General features: G+C 34.9%; 1 protein-coding gene and 1 pseudogene across 1 annotated transcript; both read left to right on the top strand.

Moving 5' to 3' along the window:
* The first annotated feature begins 4,348 nt into the window (after window positions 1-4,348).
* On the top strand, window positions 4,349-6,537 carry LOC115980777 (annotated as a pseudogene).
* A 12,793-nt stretch (window positions 6,538-19,330) lies between these two features.
* On the top strand, window positions 19,331-21,203 carry LOC115980776. Its single transcript, XM_031102993.1, has 3 exons — window positions 19,331-19,734; window positions 20,041-20,467; window positions 21,147-21,203. The coding sequence occupies exons 1-3, from the start codon at window positions 19,331-19,333 to the stop codon at window positions 21,201-21,203; spliced, it is 888 nt and encodes a 295-aa protein (XP_030958853.1).
* The last annotated feature ends 1,766 nt before the right edge of the window (window positions 21,204-22,969 follow it).

The raw sequence follows: 22,969 nt of genomic DNA, 5'->3' as shown, positions 1-22,969 counted from the left end.
ACACTAGTGGAGGACATTCTATCTTCTAAGAAACCAATAGTAAACATAATGAGGGATTTAGATAGACACCCACAAAGTGGGGAATTTGAATTATTTGAATTTATAAGCACTCCCTTAATGAGGAAGTCTTTGAACATAATTTTTGTGTCATGGTCCTGAGAGCATCTCTAACAACTTAGTTAAATTTTCACACTATTAAGAGAGCAAACAGTTCTATCTATCAAATTTTTAAAATACATTTTTCATTAGACTCTCTATCCAAATTTTTTTTTATCACACTTAAATATTACTTTTTCATTATTTATTTAATCTTTTTTATTCTTTATTCTTAATGTGCACAAATAAAGGGAGAGAGTGGTTGAATATTTTAATTAGTAAATATTTAATTCATAACAATTTATTTGGAGAGCAACAGTAACTTTCGATATGTGGAGAGTACTGTAGCTAATCTATTTTATTTTTTTAGATTTTGAAGAGGTTGTTGGAGCTAATTTTTGTGAATTTTCTTCCTAAATATGACTTTAGAGAGCGTATTGGATTTGGCGATTCGCTCTAATGCAATTGACAATGATAGATAGAGAAAAAGTGATAAATCAGTTATAAAAAAAAAAAAAAAAGATTTGTTACACTCACAGTCAACTGTGTCAAAATTGCGGCACAAAATTGTGGTCATAGAAAAATTGTGGAAATGAATTTAATCATAGTTTGACATCAATCCCACAAAGATTTCAATGATAAAATGTTACTTCCATATCGTTTAGTTATAGATCTTCAGTTCAAACCCTCAACAATAACGGCACAATGTTAATTGCTGGTTCAAAGAAATTAGTGAATGAATGTAGTAAATTATTTGGAATGAGCAGCTTTTGAATCTCTTTTTTTTTTTTTTTTTTAATAAGAAATATTGAGCGGGCTAACTCTAATAAGCATGTCTATTTGGTCCTCCCGATTTAATCCATAACGAGAAATTTTGACTTTGCTTGAAGAAGTCGCTCTTACTAAAATGGAAAGCCTCTTGGTGAAAGAGTGACTATTGATGACTGTAGAAAAAAAAATTAAATAGAAGGGAGACTCTTGATGAAGGATTACAACCTTTGAAAAATGTTACAAAATTTTTGTATTTATGTTATTTTCTTTTGAGGTACCAATTAAGGTAGACCTCATAGGCAAACTCTTTAATCAAAGATGTGGTGGTTTTATAGATAAATTTATTCTAAATTAATTATGATTGGTTGTTGGTTTCTTCGCTTCCATATGATGGCAATTGTATGCATTGCCAACCTTCATGTAATTCCATTGCAGCCACCGAGGTTTTTATCCTCTCTCAACTCTCGGGTTGAACGATATAATTTCTCAACAGAAATATACATTCATTATTTATTTTCATTCTTGCTTTAGTCACTAGTAAGCACAGATACAAATATGCACTAGAATGTCTATAAAATATACTAAAAAGTCCAAATAGCATTAAAATTTTAAAATGATGAGGGAAATTTTGGACCAACCCTAGAAAGGGACGGTTGAACTTGAAATTGAAGATTGTCCCCCAAAAGGGATGATCTGGCCCTACAAGGGACGATCAATCCCTGAAAGGGAAGATTGATCCCTGAGAAGGACAGCCAATCCCCGAGAGGGATGATCCTTCAGGGGTCGACGAGTCAGACGATTCTTGGTTTGAGCGACCCATCCCTAGGGTTTCGCCATGGCTTGCGTGGGGCCTATTTACATAACATTACTTGGAAATTACTTGCACATCACAACCAAAGGCCTTGCCGCGCAATCAGATCTCTTATATATGAAAAGCCAATCCCGAATATCTCGGAACCCTTCTCCCTACAAGGAAACTCCCCCGAATCAAGGGATTCAAGTCAGCTATCTACCACTATATAAATCGCCAGCCTAGCCTTTCTTGAGATACGTGAATTCTCCCTAGCTCTTGCGCTCTCAAGTTCTTGGAAATTCTTCTATCACTAACTTAATCTTCGAATAATCTTCAGCCTGTACCCCACAGGTGCCCTTTGATTGGTTCTTCTCTTTTGTTCTTCAGGTACACCCATTGGCACGTGTGTGCACAATCAACTCATTGAAGATTTTTTTACATCATCATAAAATTAAGATATATGTTCGTAATGCACACCCGAAAAAAAAAAAAAAAAAAAAAGTAGTAATAATAATATTAAGTTAAAAAATTTGATTCTCCACATAAAAAAAAAATATAATAAATTAGATTACCATAGGGAATAAAAAAAAAATGTTTTGATGAACATAAAAACTGTAAAATAAAAAATATATGTTAATAATGAGCTTTAACTCAAATAGTATTTTCTTCTCTCACAAGAATGATTAGAAAGTGACATCACATGAATTCAAAGTCTATGTTCAAACTTCAAATGATTATATGCTTCAAGAAAAATTAACATTTTTACCCACAAGAGATTTAGAAAAGTGGCAGTTACCACCGGTGATTTAGGAAAATGACACTTTTTTCATATAAGAAAATTGAATTATTATATTTCAAAAGAAAACTACCTCATGAATAATACATAGTACAAGATAGTCTAAAAAATTGTATCTAAGAATTAAAATTAAAGGATATTAAATTAATAATTAAACCTAAGGTTTTTTTTATAAAGAAGTAATGACGTGTATCGTATGTGAACTAGATAAGTATGATGGTGACCAAAATAAGGAGGGAGCAATTTGACAAAGCTTTGGCATTCAAAGCACATCAGTCCGAAGAGAACAGTGCATTGACCATCATTCCTAGCATCCTTCTGCCCTTTATCTTGACTCTTGAATTGTGAAGAATTAGATTGCTTTTGGTCCTTGTCAAATCCTTTAGCATTGACATTCTACATAAATTTTTTGAATTGCCTTATGATGTAGGATTTCATTTTAGAATCTTCATCATCCGAAGACTCATCGATGTCACTGCTTTTGGCCTTTAGTGCCATGCTCTTACCCTTGCTTGATTTCCCAATCTTAGTTAAATCCAATTCATAGGTCTGCAAGTTGCCAACCAACTCTGTCAAAGGAATTTTGTCAATGTCCTTTGATTCCTCAATGGCGATAATCTTGGCATGAAATCTCTCAGGTAGAGATTTGAGCACTTTTCTAACAATCTCGAGTTCTGGAATGGTTTCCCTAAGATTAAATGCAAAGTTCACTATGTCCTTAAGCTTGTCATAGAACTCATCGAATGACTCATTCTCCTCTATCTTAGACTTGAACTTTTGTTCCTTGAAGTATTAAACACATCCTAGATCTACACAATTACAAGTAAAGTGCGTTTTGTCAAAAGAATTAGCCAATTCTAAATTACATATGTTATTAACATAATCCACATATGTCCTAACAATATTGGCTGAAAAAGGAAACTTTTTTTACTATTTAGTTTATTTTTACTACTATTCATAAGTCTTATTACACTTTTTGGTAATATTAATAAGTCTTACTATACTATTTTAACTAGTTTTTAGTTTTATTTACAGTACTTTCAGTAAAAAAATTTCAATTTCAACTAAATAAATTTTTCCTAAACAAACTCGTAATGATGTGGCTAAGGATCGAAACTTTAGTTATGAGGGATGGGGGCCATGGGGCTGGGTTGCTTAATTAGAGAATGCTAATGGGAAAACTCAATTCTTCAAGGGGACACCCTTGAATTAAATAGCTTTAGGTTGTACTATAGAATTGCAATAAATAAATAAATAAAACTTATTACAATTTTCAACATAGGCTCTTAGCATTTGACTGGTTAATTGAGTAGCTTACTAGCTAACCATTACTATAGTTCTAATAAACAAAACGTGTGGTGTCCGCAGGATCTTCGAGAAAGCTGATGGCAATGGAGCCCTTAATGCTACGTGCAAGATCATGGAACAATCGCCAATAATGGGTTTTACACCCAATTCTATTACCTGCATTATATCATTCATTCAAGAAAAGCATATATATAATTAGAATGATCCGCTGCATCACTTTGCCACTCACACTCAGAATCAATTCGTGTATGGCTAACATTAAGATTAAAAAAAAAAAACAATTATGGACACATTCATACATGAATATACTTATTAAGATGATATGCTCAAATAGTCAAACTTAGATAGTTTCTTCTGTGATAAAATTTTGAAAAATACTAAAACTACTACGTATTTTAATATATAATATTTTTAAACTGAAATTGTACTGAATGCGATTTGTGAGTTTCAAACACCTAAAATTGAACGTTTGATTTTTTTTTTTTTTAGTAAAATTGTCAAATCAATTAATAAATTATAATATATAATAAAATTTGTAATAAACCTAGCATTTTTCCCTAAAATCTTAACCAAAAATCATTTAGATGGATCCGGCCGGCCGGTTGGGCTGCGATAGGTAACAAATAAAAACAAAATTTAAAGGGGAGAGCGAGAAGTGCAGAGCCCACTGTAAACAAAGTTTTGTTTGCATATGGCACCAAGCGGTGGCTTCAATCTGGATCCTCAACATGAAAATGATATACACGTACGATACATAATATGATCAAATGCTTAATTAAAGTTGTCCCAAAGGATTGCTATCCAACTTATCGTTTTCTACGCATTCAACGTAACCATATAAGGACATCTCCAACATACATTCTAGCCTTCTTCAATATTAGAAAGTCCATTGTTTTCTCAGTCAACTCTTCATCTTCATCTTCTTTTTATTTCTACTTCCCTCTGCAAACTCAATTTCCTTCAACTTCTTTAGTTTCAATTCAAATGTTGTCAACATAACCTTTCAGGGTGATGCACACTCGCTACCAGAAGGTCTGCAACTCACAAGGGATTCCGGCTACGAGAACAACACCTATAGTGTTGGTCGTGCCTTATATCATGAACAAGTGCACCTTTGGGATAACAGCACAGGGAGGCTTGCGGACTTCGAAACTCAATTCTACTTTAACATCAAATCTATTCATGAGGTTTCTGGTGATGGACTCTCCTTCTTTATTGCATCATTTGGTTCGGACATCCCTAAGAATTCAGATGGTGGGTATCTTGGATTGATTAGTTCTGGTACTCTATCTTCTTTTAATGAGTCTAGCAAAAATAATTTTGTTGCAGCTGAGTTTGACACTTATAAAAACTGGTGGGATCCAAGTGATAATCATTTAGGAATCGATGTCAATTCCATCAATTCAAGCGTCACATTCAGTCAAGTTAACTTTAGGCCAGCAGCAAGCGCATTGATATGTTATAACTCAACAACCAAAAATCAGAGTGTGTTCTTTACTTCTGCTGAGAATCTTGACCTCAACTGGAATTATATCCTTTCATTTATAGTTGATTTGAGGACTGTTTTGCCAGAATGGGTTAATGTTGGATTCTCCGCTGCTACAGGTGAGTTCAACCAGTCATACAATACTTTCTTGGTCATTCAATTCTAGCTTGAGGGAAGAAGGGATTCAGGGGAATACCCTGCCAAACAAGAAAAACGTATTGGTGTTGGGGATTGGTTTTGCAGTGGGCTTGGTTGTAGTCATGAGTTGTGGATTAGTTCTACTTTGGTTCATCTGTTGGAGAAAAAAAGAAAGTGAGTGAATAGAAAAGTTTATTGATAATATGTGTATGGAAGATGAAATTTGTGCAGGAACTGTGCCAAGGAGGTTCACTTACCTTGAACTTAGCCGTGCAACAAACAAGTTTGTTGAAGAAGGGAATCTTGGAGGGAGGCTTTGGAGGCGTTTGCAAGGGTTTGTTATGTGAATCCAACATACAAATTGCTGTTAAGGTCTCAAAAGAATCAAAACAAGGAAAAAAGGAGTACATATCAGAAGTGAACATCATTACTCATCTAAGAAATAGGAATTTGGTTCAGCTTATTGGTTTGTGCCATGAATGAAATGAGTTTCTTCTTGTGTATGAATACATGCCTAATGGAAGCCTTGATTCTCATTTATTTGGAGAAAAAATTACACTAACATGGCCAATAAGGTAAAAAATAGCCCAAGGATTGACTGCTGCATTGTTGTGCCTTCATGAAGAGTGGGAACAATGTGTGGTTCATAGAGATATAAAGTCTAGCAATATCATGTTAGATTCAAATTTCAATGTCAAGCTTGGCGATTTCGGCATTGCAAGACTTGTAGACCATGAGTTAGGCTCACAAACAACTGTTTTAGCAGGTACCATGGGCTACCTAGCCCCGTAGTGTTTCACCACTGGCAAGGCTTCTGAAGAATCTGATATTTATAGTTTTGGTGTTGTTTTCCTTAAGATTGCATGTGGAAGAATGCCAATTGAGCCACAAGCAAAACCAAATAGGGTAAGGCTTGTAGAGTGGGTGCGGGATCTCTATGGAAAAGACCAACTATTTCAAGCCATTGATAACGAATTAAGTTTGAAATTTGATAAGCGGCAAATGGAATGCTTAATGGTAGTTGGCTTATGGCATTGCCATCCTGATCCGTCAATCCAACCCTCTATAAGGCAAGTGATGCATGCTCTTAATTTTGAAGCCACTTTTCCCAAACTTCCATCAAAGTTGCCAATGCCAACGTACTTTTGACCTCCAGTACATGTCACACTCACGCCCCAAACCAACTAGCTAGGGGGCCAACTGCATGAGAAAACTATCCATTAAGAAACTTGTAAATTTTATTTTCATATAGGGCATTCTTTGGGAATTCTCTTCATTTAGATTTCCATATCATCAAACAACTGAATTTATGTTAAGTATTAATTCATTATGTATTAATAGGTAGATGTGTGCATTTATTTCTATTCACAAATTAACTTGTCCAAGTAATTTATATGGTTCTCTCTCTCTCTCTCTCTCTCTATATATATATAGTACAAGTGTAACTATATTCAACATCACATCATTGAATTACACATTTTCATTGTTGTTAATACAGATACCGAATTTTGTGTTAATCGAATATTATTTACTGTATAATATAATATTTTACAAATATTACAAATAAAATAGAAACTAATCTTAATTATCTTTTTAGTTTGCAAGTATGTATAATTTAAATAGACAATGTAATATCTGACCAACAATTTAAATGTTTTCACTCAATTTAATAGCATAATATAAAATCAAAATCAATTTCCCAAATACAATCAATGAAGTGTAATATAATTTAAATTAATCCATGTACCATAAAATAATTTCCTATTACAATTTTCAAAATGAAGTAATAGCATATTGACTAGTTCATAAAATATTAGCCTCCTAATATCACTTGTCACGGTAAGTGAGAGCTCTATGGTCTATAGATATTAACAAAACTTGCAGCTCAAATCCTGTATCTCTCAAAATACACATTTTACAACGGTATAACTACAAGTGACATCTAAACTGTCACTAAGATAAATATAGTTCAACGTCATACTATAATCCTCTTTGGATTGTGCAATCGCAAGAACATGTCTAGCTCTTGCACACCTAGGATCGATCCACAAACTCCAAGAGCCTTTAGTAAAAGCAAGTAACATCCCATGAGTAACACATAGTAGATGCTTTTGACCATTAGATACTAGAAAAAACGGCTTATAACTTAGCAATGTTGGTGCCTAACACCTTAACTACCTCAGCTCCAAACTTGAACCTTGGAATGTCGATTATATGTTTCTATTTCAATTAGAGTTTACTTGTAATTTTTCTTTTCCAATGCTATAATTACATGTTCCTTTTAAATTTTCTTTAAAAATTAAAGTGGCAATTCGATCGTTAGAATACAGGGGTATGATATGTAGATAATCAATTTCTCACCTTAAGAGACCCCAAAATTGAATTATATAAAAGTTATAGCCAAAGAATCAATATGCAATTTTGTGTCTCATTTATCTGAGAACCACTTACAAAGAGAATAGATTCTCCTTCTCATCCACAAATCTTATCTTCATAGTTAACTAGGCATGTCACTACACTATAGCAAATACAATTGCACAAATTATATTGCTGCCATTCTTCTCTAAATATGCAAGAGAAATCTGCTACCAATATCAAATCTGATCCCAACTCTTGAACAACAGTCGAAGAAAATGGTACATTGTAATACATAGTGTTCAATAGTAAAGATGTAGCCATCAAAGACTTTTCTATGAATGTAGGCCTTCATACCAAATCACACAAACTCTCTCTCTTTCTAAATCTTTTATTTTCTTCAATTTATTATTGCTATCAGAGCTATGTTCAAATGTATCTTTTCTCACACAATAATACTTACAAGCATAGTTATCAAAACATAAATCGTATCATAAATCGATTTCTTATTTTTATGTATTGTGTATCGTATCATGTCATATATCGTATTGTATCGTGTATAGTAAAATACACAAACACTTAATAAAATTTATAAATACACACACACACACACACACATATATATATATATATATAAGGTAAATTCATTATAAATTTTAAATATATTCAACTAATGTCTAATTTATCATCACTTATGTAATAATATTTGACAAACTAACTAAATAAATCAAACTACCATGTGTTTATAAAATATACATTCAAATTGATTAAACTCAAATGTGATAATACATTACGAATGACTCAAAATATAAAAAAAAATTTCATCATATTAATCATCTTCCCAAATCAACTTCATCTAAGTCAATGTTATCATCATGTTCATCATTTTACAAACTTATTTCTTCATTGAAATTTTCTTCTTCATCATCATCAATATTTACTATCTCTTCCTGTTCATTTATTTTAATAATTTAAATATATATATATATATATATTTCTTCTTGGCATTATTGTTTCTTAGACTTATAAGAATAATGATAAAAATAAAAAATAATTATATTATTAGTTAATACGATATTCATAGAATCATAGTATAGAAAAAAAATTTGTAAATAAGAAAGTGAAATTTAAGCGTGTAGTCCAAATTTTGTAAAAGGGAGAAAAAACAAAGACTTATGGACTAGTTATTTTATTAGACTAAATTAAGTACCTAGTAATTTTATGTCCAAAACAAGTATAGTAAAACAACTAGCTTGTTATATTTAAATAAAAGGGCAAATTGTAACCCAAAAAAAAAAAACTCACTTTAAAGCTTATGTCTGTGTATCATACAAAACGTACAATTTTACGATACGATACAATTCATATGACACGCACAATATATCGTACGATTTATGAGCACTTCGCATACACCCTTATTATATGAAACTTTACACGATACGTATTGCGTATCATACAATACTAACAACTATGCCTAGAAGTACATTAATGAATAGAACTACCAAAATGTTAGTGTAGACACATGAATATGATTAGTGTCAGTGATTTGGTTAATCTGAGGGTCTCAATTAGAAATTGACAAGTTTTAATTCAAGAGTTACGTGATTATTTGGGAAATGATTAGGTAGGTTTCATTTGGATGTCATATGCACAAGATATATTCTTATTAATTATGCTATTTTTGTGCTTATTGAAACCTAAACTATAGTTACCAAATTCTGTTTTGAATTTGTGGCACTGGAATCTGCTACCAACTTAATTGCATAGCAACTTGACAAATACTATTCGCTATGAATCAGACTATACAAAAAGGGAGATAGAAGCCTAAACCACGGCTATGATGTTACATCATTCACTGCAATGTCAATCATTTGTCTAGCAGATATCACCCTGTCCAATGTTTGGTCTGGAACCATGATCCCAGATGTCTCCAAGTCTGCAACAATTGCAATGGTTGCATCTGGTTCCCCAAGATCGAGACATAACAAGATGATTTCATCATAAAGCTGACTGCAATAGAGGAAACACAATAAGATAAGTTTTATGGTAATGATTTCAAATAGCCAAAAAGACATGCAATTTTAAGGCTTTTTTGGATTGGACTTTTTTCTAATGAATTACATGTATATATGTGTGTGCGCGCACGCATTGTATCCAAATGCAAGAAAACTACTAAAATGCTAAAAAAAAGAATTACGTTGTTGCATCAATCTAATGCATGGACAATTTAGGGCCCATTTAAATTAAGGGAGGAGTGGAGAGGAGTGAAGTAAAGTTGGTTGAAAATAGGCTAATTTTAGATCATTTCTACTCTACTCTACTTTACTCTCCCTCCCTCTCCCTTAATCCAAACAAACCATTAGAGAAAGTCCATCCATGCTGTCCCACTAATCATGCAACTCTTAAATTGCGTTCTTTTGTGGACATTGCTCTATAAAGAGAAGAAGTTTATCCATGCAAGATTTTCAACCTTTTCTTAATGGGCATATAAGCAAATTTCCAAAATTGATATAGCAAAATACATACAGATGTGATGCCCAGCACATGAAGTGCTCAAACTGAATCTAGAAAATCGCATCTCTCTCATAATCTATCTTCTTTACTATCAAATCAAAAAATATGATCTTTCTTTATCAGTAAAGACCAGGATCTTACCTCCCAAATACGTAACCAAGACTGTGCGTTGTCTGTAAGATCTTCAAGAAAGCTGATGGCAACGGAGCCTTTATTGCTGCGCGCAATATCATGGCACAATCGCCAATAGTGGGATTTCCACCCAATTCTATTACCTGAATTATATCCCAAAAAAAAAAAAAAAACATAATTACAGAAGATGCTTGTAAGGCAATGGTAAAGTTTCCACATCAATGAAATTACATGTGAATCCTTCAGGCCTAGGTTTTAATATACTATTAATACATGCTACGTGTCAAGTTAAGAAGATTAATATGTTCATATATAACAAACGTTTTTTGATTCGATACTTAGAATTGGGGTGGGGGAGGGGAGGGGGTGGTCCAGGTGGATTTGGCCCCTAGATGTCTCTATTCAAAACACCAGAAGGTGCCAATTAAGTTACAAGACTCTTGGCAAAACAAGTATCAAAACACACTTGTTTTGATAAATTTAGTGTTAATCAAAACATTAACTTACTAAAGATTTTTACTACACTTCCTGATAAGGGAGGACTCATACAGCCCTTTTGAATCACTTGGAAAGTGTTAACAACATAACATCAATATTTCATTTTCTGTTCAGCAGCAGAATTAAACCAAGACCTTCCCAACCTCAACAACCCCCTTCCTACCTTAGTTTTGCTTACTAAAAATAAATGTGATACCTAGGGGTATTACTGAGAACATCAGCTTATACATATTATTTACTTTTGAAAATTTTTAATGCATCAATTATGTTCAAATAGGACTTGATGCTGCAACTCTGGATCAATGCTAGCCTCTAGGTAGTAACTCTTTGATCAAAGATTGATTTTTTTTGCTTTTTTTATTGGTAAATTACAAATGCACCCAATGGATCTTGAATCACAACTTCACCCTCCACCAAGAACTTTTAAGGGAATGAGGTACCATTTGGGCTAGAGCTCATAGGCAAACTCTCAGGTAAGTTCCAAAGCAGCCAATGGGTTTTCTGGACTGTAAAAGTATTTAGAAAAACAAGTCAATTCTTCCATCTCTTGGGTTGAACGATGTTTTCAACACAGTCAAAGGCAAAAGGCAACCTTGTGGCACAAAGGCCTTGTATTGCCCAAGACGTGAGGTGACAAAAAAGCGCTAGACTGACTAGAGAGAGGAGCCAAATTCTCAACATAGTTTAGGTTTTACAACAAGATGTCAAGATTAGAATAAAAGCAATTATAAATTTAAAAAAAATATACAAGGGAGGGAGGGGAATTAGGCTCTAGCCTTAGCACCTTGCCTCGCCCGGGTGCCTAGGCAAGCGCCTGGCTCACCTTTGACTTCCATGGATGTATCTCAACAGAAATTGATATTTACTAATTAGGTTCCTTCCTGCTTTAGTCACTAATAAGCACAGATACAAATATGCGCTATAATATATACAAAAAGTTCATATAGCATTAAAAAAATAATAAACAAAAATAAAAAATTAAGCTATGTTAGTAAAACACACTCTTCATCCCATTTTGATGGTCCTTACAAATTCTTGATGCCCAACTACTATCGTCCACTTGAATATGTAGTTAAACCAAAAATGTTAAACAAATATATAAAGTCTGAAAAATCCACTAAATAGCCATTATAGATGTTTAGAATGTATTATTTTAGTCCGCAAATTGCAAAACAGTGTAGGAAAATTCAAAAAATAAAAAACCACAAGTTTTAGGGGTATATTAATATTCAATTTAAAAGTTAATAAATTGAAATAGAGGGAGTATTAAGTAAAAAAATATGTTGCTAATGAGATCAAACTCAAATAGCATTTCGTCTTCTCACAAGAATGTGTAGATGTGACAATGAGTTCAAAATCTGTAATAAAATGATTATGTGCATCTAGAAAAATAACGTTTTCACACGAGAGAATTTGAGAAGTGGCAGTTACCACCTGCGGTTTAGGAACATGACACTTATTTTTTATATGTAAGTAAATTTATCATATTCTTAAAAAAAAAAAAAAAAAAAAAAAAAAAAAAAAAAAAAAAAAAAAAAAAAAAAAAAACTACCTCACGAACGATCAAAGCACAAGAATGTCTAAAGAATTGCAATTAACAGATTGAATTAGCAAACTCGGTGGCAGTACCACTGTCACTGAGATCCAGAACAGTCAATCATTCAACAAGTAAGAGATGAAAGCCTCAACTACCTATGATAAAAATAAAAAAGAGATGAAAGCCTCAACCACACTTCCGAGCCTTCCACATGTTCAAAAAGGTACATGGATTCCGCTCCCACTAACTGTAAAAAATACTATATGTGGCTGCACCCAATTAACTGCAAAAAATACTAAGCACATGGCCCCATATCACATAGGCAAAATCACAATAAAGTAACAAATGTTCCACTGAAACAAATTTGGTTCCTATTATATTATAGGGTAAACTACATATTTGGTCCCTAATATTTATGTTGAATGTCAATTTAGTCCTTAACTTTTCAAATGTATTAATTTGGTCTTTAACCTTTTACTATTATCTCAAAATAGTCCCTACCAATAAGTAGTGGATGAAAAATACTGACGTGACTAACTGTTAAAATAAAACATTAGGTTTAGGCAGACAGCCACTTGGACTGTCACATCAGCTTAATAATAAAAAAAAATACCCCAGTTTAAAATACTCAATACTCTAGTTTTAAAACATTATTTTTTTCACTATTTATTATTTTTTCTCTCTGATTTTTTCTTCATCTGTTCGGTGTTCCTCCTCTTTGACCAAAATCAACTACACCTTTATAACCTTTCTTCCTCTATCTATGTTCCTTCCAACCAGATCATCCCATTAATGTTTATCTTCCCCTCTCTTTCTCCCAGGTCAACCCCTTCATATACATGAGACAATCCAAATCAACATCAACAAAACTTAAACTGAGCCAAAGAACCTAGATCAACTCCTCCGCCTCTCTTCAATTAATAAATAAACAAAGGACCAAACAACCATGGAAGACCCATCATCAAGGGTGACAGCCATGGACAACAGCCAAACTACCAGAGGATGAAAACCGTCTTGCTAATTCAAGACGGTGGTTGCAGCGGCCAAACGGTGAAATAGAGAGGTGGGCTTTGTTGTCAGAGAGAGAGAGAGGTGGAAGAGAAGACCAAACAACCAGAGAGAGAAAGGGGCCAAACGGTGAAAACTGTTTTGCAGCGATGGTTTGAGGGGCGGCAATTGCAAAGGGTAATTTTTGGATGGATTTGAGGATTATGCGACAGATTTTGGGGATTATAGTTGTGGGCTTTGGAATTTATGGGGTTGATACAATTTCTTTGCGACACATTTGTTGGGTTGTTTCAATAATTCATGGTTGTTGAAGAACAACCCCAGCCTTTGGACTTCAATTACACAAGCGTAGATCTTCGTGTTCTGTAAGAGGCAATGTTGATGAGAACCAAACCATAATTAAAAACAAAACAGAACAAAAATAAAAGGACGTTGAGGCACATATAATTTATTTATTTAATTTAGGCTGAAATGGCAGTCCAAGTGGCAGTCTTATGTGGTCTAAAATTAATATTTTATTTTGACTGTTAACCATGTTAGCATTTTCCATCCATTACATAGCAGTAAGGATTATTTTGACACAACATTAAAAGGTTAGGGACTAAATTGACACATTTGAAAGGTTAAGGACTAAATTGACATTTAGTGTAAAGGTTAGGGACCAAATATGTAATTTACCCTATATTATATTCCCCACTACTCCTACATAAACAGCACCAGTATTATAATGTGATTCCTATCTAAGATTATCATTAGACAAAATCTTCCCTCACACTACAAAGAAGAAGCTACCCACTTTGGGGCTTTGGCACAACAAATTCCTCTCAATGGGAAAGAAATCTCTCTTGGGGCTTGGCTTGCAGCACACCATAGTATAATTGCACATCGTACACCCCCGTACCTCGCAAACTCCATCTCATTCTATTAGGACCTATCCTCTTTCGTATATTTGAATGCAATAATCCAATCCGAGAAACGACCAAATCCAACTCCCAGTCATTAAAACTGTTTATAAAGCAAACATCTTAGTGTTTCTCTCTCCCTCAGTATTGCATTCCAAGTATGAAGCCACTAAAGTGTCCCGGTCAACTACCAAACAGTACAAGGGCAGATCTCCACACCACTTATCAGTTATCATGCCAAAATCGTACATTCTCTATTCCCCACCTCAAAATGCATAAATTCATCCTACCCTACAATGACACTCTTTCCATAAGCTACATCAAATCATCTATGATTTCTACAGTGGCTTTCATTCTCCAACCACCCCCCATCCACCCCATGCTTAAATGCAATGATCCTTCTCCACAAATGAGTCTCTTCCTCCCCAAAACGCCATCACCATCTGCATTCACAATTTAAAGGTTCAGTTGAATCAACAAATTCTAGATTTCAATATGTTTTTCTATCTGATACAGGTAAAAGAAATGTGACCTAGTGATCACCTACAGTGATGAAGCTTGTCCAACATAAAATCCAATGCAGCCAAAAAGGACAAAAGACAAAATTGCAAGTGTTCCTGTAACTAATTATACATCTAAAATATTTTTCATACATTTGATATTTGTGAAATTAACAAGCTACATTTGAGGTTTGTCATTGACAAAAAGGTAGAATACATTTTTTGATATAGAGTCAAAGAAGAATATCGCTGCTCTTTTGACTAAGAAGGCTTAACTAATTATTTATCAAAATAAAAAATAAATAAAAAATCCAGAACAAACAAGGAGGGTACTTTTGAAAGATCACTAAGACCAATACGAGGAAAAAAACTGAAAAAGCCGCCCTCACCCCAATCTCTAAAGGGGCTTAAGCACTCCGCTTGTATAAGCCCCTCTAGAGATTGGGGCGAGCCACGAGCTTACCTTGAGTATTCATGACTCAACACATGACAGGCATATGACATGATTCTCAAGGAGTTACACGACGACCATGCATGTAAGGGGCCTTTTCTTGCTTGTTGCGCCCACTTACCCCTATTTTCTTAGTTTTTTCATTAAGGAACTCAAGTTTAACCTTTTGACAACCTTACTAATAGAAAGGGGCAAGCACACAATGGCTTTCTCTGATATGGTCTTGCTTCTTCAATCTTCGTTTGCTGCTTTTCATTTTGATAGGGTTCATTCCCATCAATACCAAGAGCCCTTGAGTCTGCTTTGGTTAGGGAAGGCAATAAGTTGGTTGATCACTGTTTGCCTCATTAGTGTAAAGCATAACATGAAGCAGATATCAAATCAATGATTGTTTGGATTGCTGTGTGAACCCCACTGGGCCACTTTCCTTATTTCAACCATCGCCCGGGGGGGGGGGGGGGGGTGAGGGTGTTATTCCTACTTTCAACAGGCTTCTTTCCCTATTTTTAGCCTGTAAATTTTGGCCTTACCATTTTAGAGAAGAGGAAAGATCTTCTCCATATAAACTGGCGCAGTAAAAACATTATCCAATTTGATCAAAACTTCAACTAATTGCATAGAAAAAGTATCCATAAATGCATATAGTAGCTAAAGAATCCAAACAGCCAAACCACCATGGACGCTCTCTCTCTCTCTCTCACTCTCATTTTTCTTGACGACGAAAGAGTAATTGTGACAACATTTTGACTGACGTTGAGCAATTTTTAGGGAGTTTTAAAGCAATAAAGTGAGTTGTGGTGGGCAGAGAGAGAAAGAGACAGGTATTTGATCTCCAATCTTTCACTTATTTAAGGGAACCCTTAGATCTAAGACACCTTTTTTCTACGTTTTCTTTTGTTTTTTTTATAAGTACTTTTTTATACGTTTTCCATGTGGTCAGCAACAAGAAGGCAAATTTTTGGCTATCATGTTGATTAAAAATTCAAGTACTCAGAAAAATATCAGTTTATTTGCTGAATTGAGAATTCAATTGGAATCGATTGAATCCAAACATATTTGTTGCCTTAAGAACTACTGTATGGCAATCAGGATTGCAATTTTAAACCATTATAAGGTTAAATGGTTGAGAAATCCATCACACATTCAAGACTTCAACTAAAGAGAGGCTTAATCTCTATTCAAGCATGGGTCAACTTGACAAATTTAACGAACCAAACTGAGCCAAGCTCAAGCCGATAGTTTTTTGACATGGTAGTCAAAGCTCAATTCAAGATTGAAGGCAAGAGATATAGTTTCTTCATCAAGAACAACTTCAAGTAGCTCAAGGCTTAATGCCGCTTGTCTCCTTAGCATGTTGCAGCTCCAATTTTTAACAACTAATCAAAGATAGGGCAAAAGAAAGTGAATTCAAGGAACCACATGACGGCAATCAGGCACACAAAGAAAGAGACACACCATTATTTGCGGAGTAGGGGTTTTGATTTCATTGATTGGTGCATCATGTGTCGTTGCTATAGGGAGACAGTGGATCATTTGTTGCTACATTGTGACAAGGCTCATCATTTGTGGAGTTTTGTCTTTAGAACTTTTGGGATTTCATGGGTCTTCTCAAGATCAGTTGTAGATTTCATTTTTGGTTGGTGGAATTGGTTGGGGAAGCATTCATCTAACATTTGGAATTTAGTTCCGTTATGTTTAATGTGGTGTATTAGAAGGGAACATGATCGGTGGACTTTTGAGGATTTAGATAGATCCAATGACCAGTTGCTTGCCTTTTTTACTAGTTCACTTTTTGATTGGTCTAGGGCATGGGGACTCACATCTAGTGAATCCCTCTCTTTGATTCTTAGCTCTCTATTTCTTTGTAATTAGTTTCTTTTCTTTGTTCTTGCTTTTCTCTCATTATTGTAATCTTTGATATGCTTTGTGCTTCTTTGCATAAAGTAGTTTTTTTAATATACTTTTTTCTTACTTATCAAAAAAAAAAGTTGGGGGGGGGGGGGGGGACAAAGGATAAAGGTTGTGGAAGAAATACTGTGCTCATCAAAAATAAGGATTACTAATGTCACATGCAAAGAAAGAAGTGAGAAAAAGGTATAGGACTTGCCTTCATTATAACTTTAATTGCCAACTCAACTTCCCATTCTTGCGACCATCTTCGAGGAGTTACATTTTTTAGTTTTCTCTCCCATGTCCAACCCCAAGCGTCAGCTAATGTATACATGTCTGACACATCAAACACCTTCCTTTTTCTCAGCTCCTTAAATGCCTCAAATATATCCTCGGGAAACTAGTCCTCATCATCATCGTCCTGCATCCATATACAGAACAGATTCTAAGGTAAGATTATAGGTCCAAAGACAGATTGTGGTCCTATTCCATAGTTAGTGCAACCCTAATAACAAAAGCAAAAAACCAATATACAAAATTCCACACCTAGTATATGCTCTTAAATTTTTCAATGAAAGAATCAAACCACATCCGACCAAGAAACCAAATATGAAAAAGACTATTATTATAACTAGCCTCATCACACACGTTTTTTTTTTTTTTTACTGATCCTATTTTGTAGCCAAAACAAAAAAAAAAAACGTGTTTTTATTTTAAATATATAATTTTTATTTTGAAATTTTAATTTATAAATGGATAAAGTAATTTGAAAATCAATAGGAGAGTGACCCTATTTTTTAAGCAATGTTTTAGTAGGAGTTAGAGCTGTATTTTTATTGGATTGTCTTTTAGTCTTATCTCTACTTAAACTAGGGATGTAGGGCCATTTTAGAACCATGAAAATGAGGAATCCAAATAGGGGAAGCCCCTTAAATAGTAGTATAGATAATTTAAACATATTAGTGACATTGCTTAGATTGAGGAAACCTATCTAAGTGTACTTGTAGTAAGGCTTAGGAGAATCTGTGGATACATGATTATCCAAAAGGAAGTATTAGGATTTGTGGTTTGAATTATGATTTGAAAAATTAAATTTTGATGGATGAAAGAAATTTGAAACATGGAAACCTACTTGCTAGAATTTTCTGGCAAAAATAAAAGGTTTTGCTTTTAATGATGTTAAGAGGGATGATTTGCTATCTGGAAGGGTGGAAAATTTTAGGGTTTTGGCTTCAAAAGGAATAGAGCGAACTAATTTGGGTTTATAAAAGAAGAAAGAAAGAAGTCTAATATGACTTACAACTTAAAAAACTAAAATATTCCACTAATACATCCAATCTTCAGCGGATATTCATATTCATAGAAATTATAAAGCCAAAAAGACTAGCATTTCTACTTATCAAAAAAAAAAAAAAAAAAGACTAGCATTTATTTTATTGATAAGTTCAAAAAGATTAGCATTTATTTTCTAGAATTTCTGAGGAAGATGCCACTTGGTTGGACAGACCTTTTGATGAGGAAGAAGTATTTGGAGTGGTCCAAGATTGCAATGGTGATAAAGTGCTAGGTCTGGATGGTTTTACAATGGCATTTTTCCAGTCTTGTTGGTGCTTGGTGAAATTAGATATTAAGGTGTTTCATAGTTTTCATGCCCACGCTGTGTTTGAAAAGAGCCTCAATGCTACTTTTCTTGTTCTCATTCCTAAGAAAATTGATGTTGTGGATGTCAAAGACTTTCGGCCTATTAGTTTGGTGGGAGGGTTGTACAAGATTATTGCTAAGGTTTTAGCCAATCGAATGCGTAGGGTGGTTCACAGCCTTATTTCTGAATCTCAAAATGCCTTTGTGAAAGGTAGACAAATTTTAGGTTCTGACCTTATTGCTTCTGAGTGTTTAGACAGTCAATTGAAGGCAGGGGTTCCGGGGTGCTGTGCAAACTGGATATTGAGAAAGCATATGATCATGTGAATTGGAAGTTTCTCATGTTTCTGTTACAGCAGTGTGGCTTTTTTGAGAAGTGGAGAAGGTGGATCAGGCGTTGTATATCAACTGTTAAATTCTCCATTTTGATCAATGGTAGCCCTTCTGACTTTTTTGGGAGTTCTAGAGGACTTTGGCAAGGTGACCCTTTATCCCTTTTCTCTTTGATAATGTCATGGAGGCCTTGAGTCGTATGTTGGTCACAGCTACTGCAGCAGGGCAGTTTTCAGGCTTCATAGTGGGGAATGTGACTGGTTCCTTGATGACGATGTCTCACCTTTTGTTTGCGGATGACACAATTGTTTTCAGTGATGCTGATAGCAATCATATAATAGCTTTGCGTGGGATTCTCTCTAGATTTGAGGAGATGTCAGGGTTAAAAATTAATTTAGGAAAATCTAAATTGGTTGCAGTTGGGGATGTGCCTAATCTTCATGAGCTAGTGGAGATTTTGGGTTGTAGGGAGTCGGCTCTTCCGCTGAAATATTTAGGTCTTCCGTTAGGTGCTTCTTTTAAAGATAAGATGATTTGGAATCCTATTTTGGAGAAGATGGAGCGAAGGCTAGCTGGTTGGAAGAGGTTGTATTTATCTAAGGGGGGTAAGGTTACCCTTATTAAGAGTACTCTCTCTAGCCTACCTATATATTTCCTTTCTCTTTTCCCAATCCCAGGCAAGGTGGCTAAGAGGATGGAGAAATTACAAAGGGACTTCCTTTGGATTGGTATGGGGGACGAGCATAAGATTCACTTAGTAAATTGGTCTAAGATATGTAGGCTAGTGAAGTTTGGAGGGATAGGCATTAGGTGTTTGAGAAGGTTTAATTCTACCTTATTAGCCAAATGGTTGTGATGCTATGGTTTGGAGAATGATGCCCTTTGGAGAAGGATCATTGGGGCGAGGTATGGGAATGAGTGGGGTGGTTGGTGCACAAAATCTGTGTCTGAGGCATATGGTGTTTGTTTATGGAAGTTCATTCGGAGTGGTTGGGGGAATTTTTCCAAATTCATTCGGTATGAAGTGGGTGATGGAACTCGTGTGAAGTTTTGGGATGATGTGTGGTATAGGGATCGTCCTCTTAAGGAGGCGTTTCTAGATTTATATAATATTAGTAAGACAAGGGATGCTTCGGTCTCGGAGGTTATGTGCTTTGTAAATGGGAGAGTTTCTTGGGACATTCAGTTTCATCGTTTAGTGAATGATCAAGAGTCACAATCTTTGGATTCGTTTATGGTTTTGATCTATTCCACAAAGGTGCGGGGTGTTGGTTCTGACAATCTTTGTTGGAAGCCAGCCAGCAGTCGAGGTTTCAAGGTGAATGGGTATTATCATTCTATTTCCCCTTCTACTAGCATTTCTTTCCCTTGGAAAATGGTGTGGCAATCGAAGGTTCCTCCTCGAGTAGCTTTTTTCTCTTGGACTACGGCTTTAGGCAAGATTCTAACTATAGACAACATTCGGAAGAGACATTTTGTTGTCCTTGAGTGGTGTTTTATGTGCAAAAGGTGTGGGGAATCTGTAGATTATCTCCTCCTTCACTATCCTATAGCTTATGAGATGTGGAGTATGATCTTTTTCTTGTTTGGTATTTGTTGGGTGATGCCTCAAAGGGAAGTGGATTTGTTGGATTGTTGGGCATGCAATTTCAGGCGTCATCGTAATATAGTCATTTGGAGGCTTGTGCCACACTGTTTGATGTGGTGTATCTGGCGGGAACGAAATTCTAGAAGTTTTGAGGGTCGTGAACGGTCAATGATTGAGTTTAAGTCTTTCTTTTTTTTTACTCTTCCCCAATGGTGTCTTGTTTTACCATCTTTTTCTTGTTTTTCCTTTCCTGAGCTGCTAGATCTTTGTAATTTGGTTTCTTGATGTTTTTGCCTTTATGTACATTTCCAATGTACTGGGCTGTGTGTTTTTTAATAAAATTTGGCTAAATTGCAAAGTACACTCCTAACATTTGGGGATGATTGAATTTTACACCCCAACGTTTCAGAACTTTGATTTTACATCCCAACGTTTGGTTCTGTTAGCAAATTACACCCCTGGTTAGATTTTGCTGTTAACTGCCAAGTCACCTTGCTGACATTTTTTTTTTTTGGCCAAATAAGCTCAAAATGACACAGTTGCAATGGAAATGATGTGATGACTTGGCACATGCTAAACGGCACCGTTTTGCCCAAAGAGAAAACAAACAGAAAATCTCTAAACCCACGAACCAGCCCTTAGCTCCCTAACCCACGAACCCAACCCTCCCTTCCTAACCCTTATGAACCCAGACCACCCATCAGCTCTGCAACCAGACATGAGCAAGTTCATCGAAGGCTCCAAGTTAGCTCCAAGGCAGTAGCAGTGGTGGTGACGGGTACAGCCAAAAATTCTCTATGGTTCTCTCTCCCTCTCTTTTTGGATTTTTCTTGTCATTGCTGGATTGGAATTTTGGGTTTTTTATTGGGTTTGTTGGGGCTTTTGTTGTTTGGGTTTGTTGAGGTTTTTGTTCAATTTTTTTTTGTTTGGGAATGTGGCTGCCTTGGAGCTAACCTGGAGCCATCGATGAACTTACTCACGTCTGGATTCATGATGCAAGGAGCCGGTTGTAGAGCCGATGGGTGGTCTGGGTTCATAAGGGTTAGGAAGGGAAGGGAAGGGTTGGGTTTGTGGGTTAGGGAGCTAAGGGCTGGTTCGTGGGTTTAGAGATTTTTTGTTTGTTTTCTCTTTGGGCAAAACGATGTCGTTTAGCATGTGCCAAGTCATCACATCATTTCCATTGCAACTGTGTCGTTTTGAGCTTATTTGGAAAAAAAAAAAAAAAAAAAAAAAAAAAAAAAAAAAGCAAAGAAGCAAAGTGACTTGGCAGTTAACAGCAAAATCTAACCGGGGGTGTAATTTGCTAACAGAACCAAACGTTGGGGTGTAAAATCCAATCACCCCCAAACGTTAGGGGTGTACTTTGCAATTTATTCATAAAATTTTTATGTTACTTATCAAAAAAAAAAAAGATTCATATTATATGTGACAAATCACTAAAAATTTGTAAGTTAAGCTGTATTTTTGGAGAGTGACCATTAATTCTGCTATACAAATTTCAGGCCTATATTGATTCTCAGGGAAAAAAAATTAAAAATTAAAAATAAATAAAAATAAAACTTCAGGTCTATATTCTTTTTTCTTTAACAAGAATATCATTTCAAAAAAATTAAATTGGAAGGGCATCAAACCTAGTACATGAGACATATACAAGAGATACACAAAAGTAAATAAAAAAGGAAAAAAAGAACATCCAAATTACAGATATTTACAACTATGAAAAAGGCCCTGGAAGAAAACTCTCAACTCATCATCTAATTGAAATGTGATATAAATAATAGTAATTTTAGTCTAACATTATAAAACCATTCCTTCAAAAGTCCTAGCATCCCTCTCTAACCAAATACTTCACATGCATGAAGATATTGTATTCTCACATTTTAGGCTTGTTTTTCTTAATAAAAATTCTTACATTACTTATCAAAAAAAAAATGCAACTCTTCCTGACTTTTATATCTTCTTGTGGAATCGAAACAGTGGCATCAGGTTAAAAAATTAACCTATTGAGTTGATATCAGAAACTTAAACAGCAACCCCCACCCCCCACCCTGAAAAAGAAAAAGAAAAAGGAATAGTAAGAAATGAAACCATTACAGACTTTAATTCCTCCACTGATATTCGAGAGGATCTTCTCCTCGACTTTTTGGATGAAGTAGTTGTTTGATCAGAATCTTTCAACAATTGAACTCCAATCATTTGAAGTGGCTTCTTGGCTGCGACCCCCTTATCCTT

The sequence above is a fragment of the Quercus lobata genome, chromosome 3, assembly GCF_001633185.2.
Source record: "Quercus lobata isolate SW786 chromosome 3, ValleyOak3.0 Primary Assembly, whole genome shotgun sequence".
In the NCBI taxonomy this organism is placed as follows: domain Eukaryota; kingdom Viridiplantae; phylum Streptophyta; class Magnoliopsida; order Fagales; family Fagaceae; genus Quercus; species Quercus lobata.
Note: the sequence above shows the minus strand (reverse complement) of the source record. Positions and strands in the feature narration are given on the sequence as shown.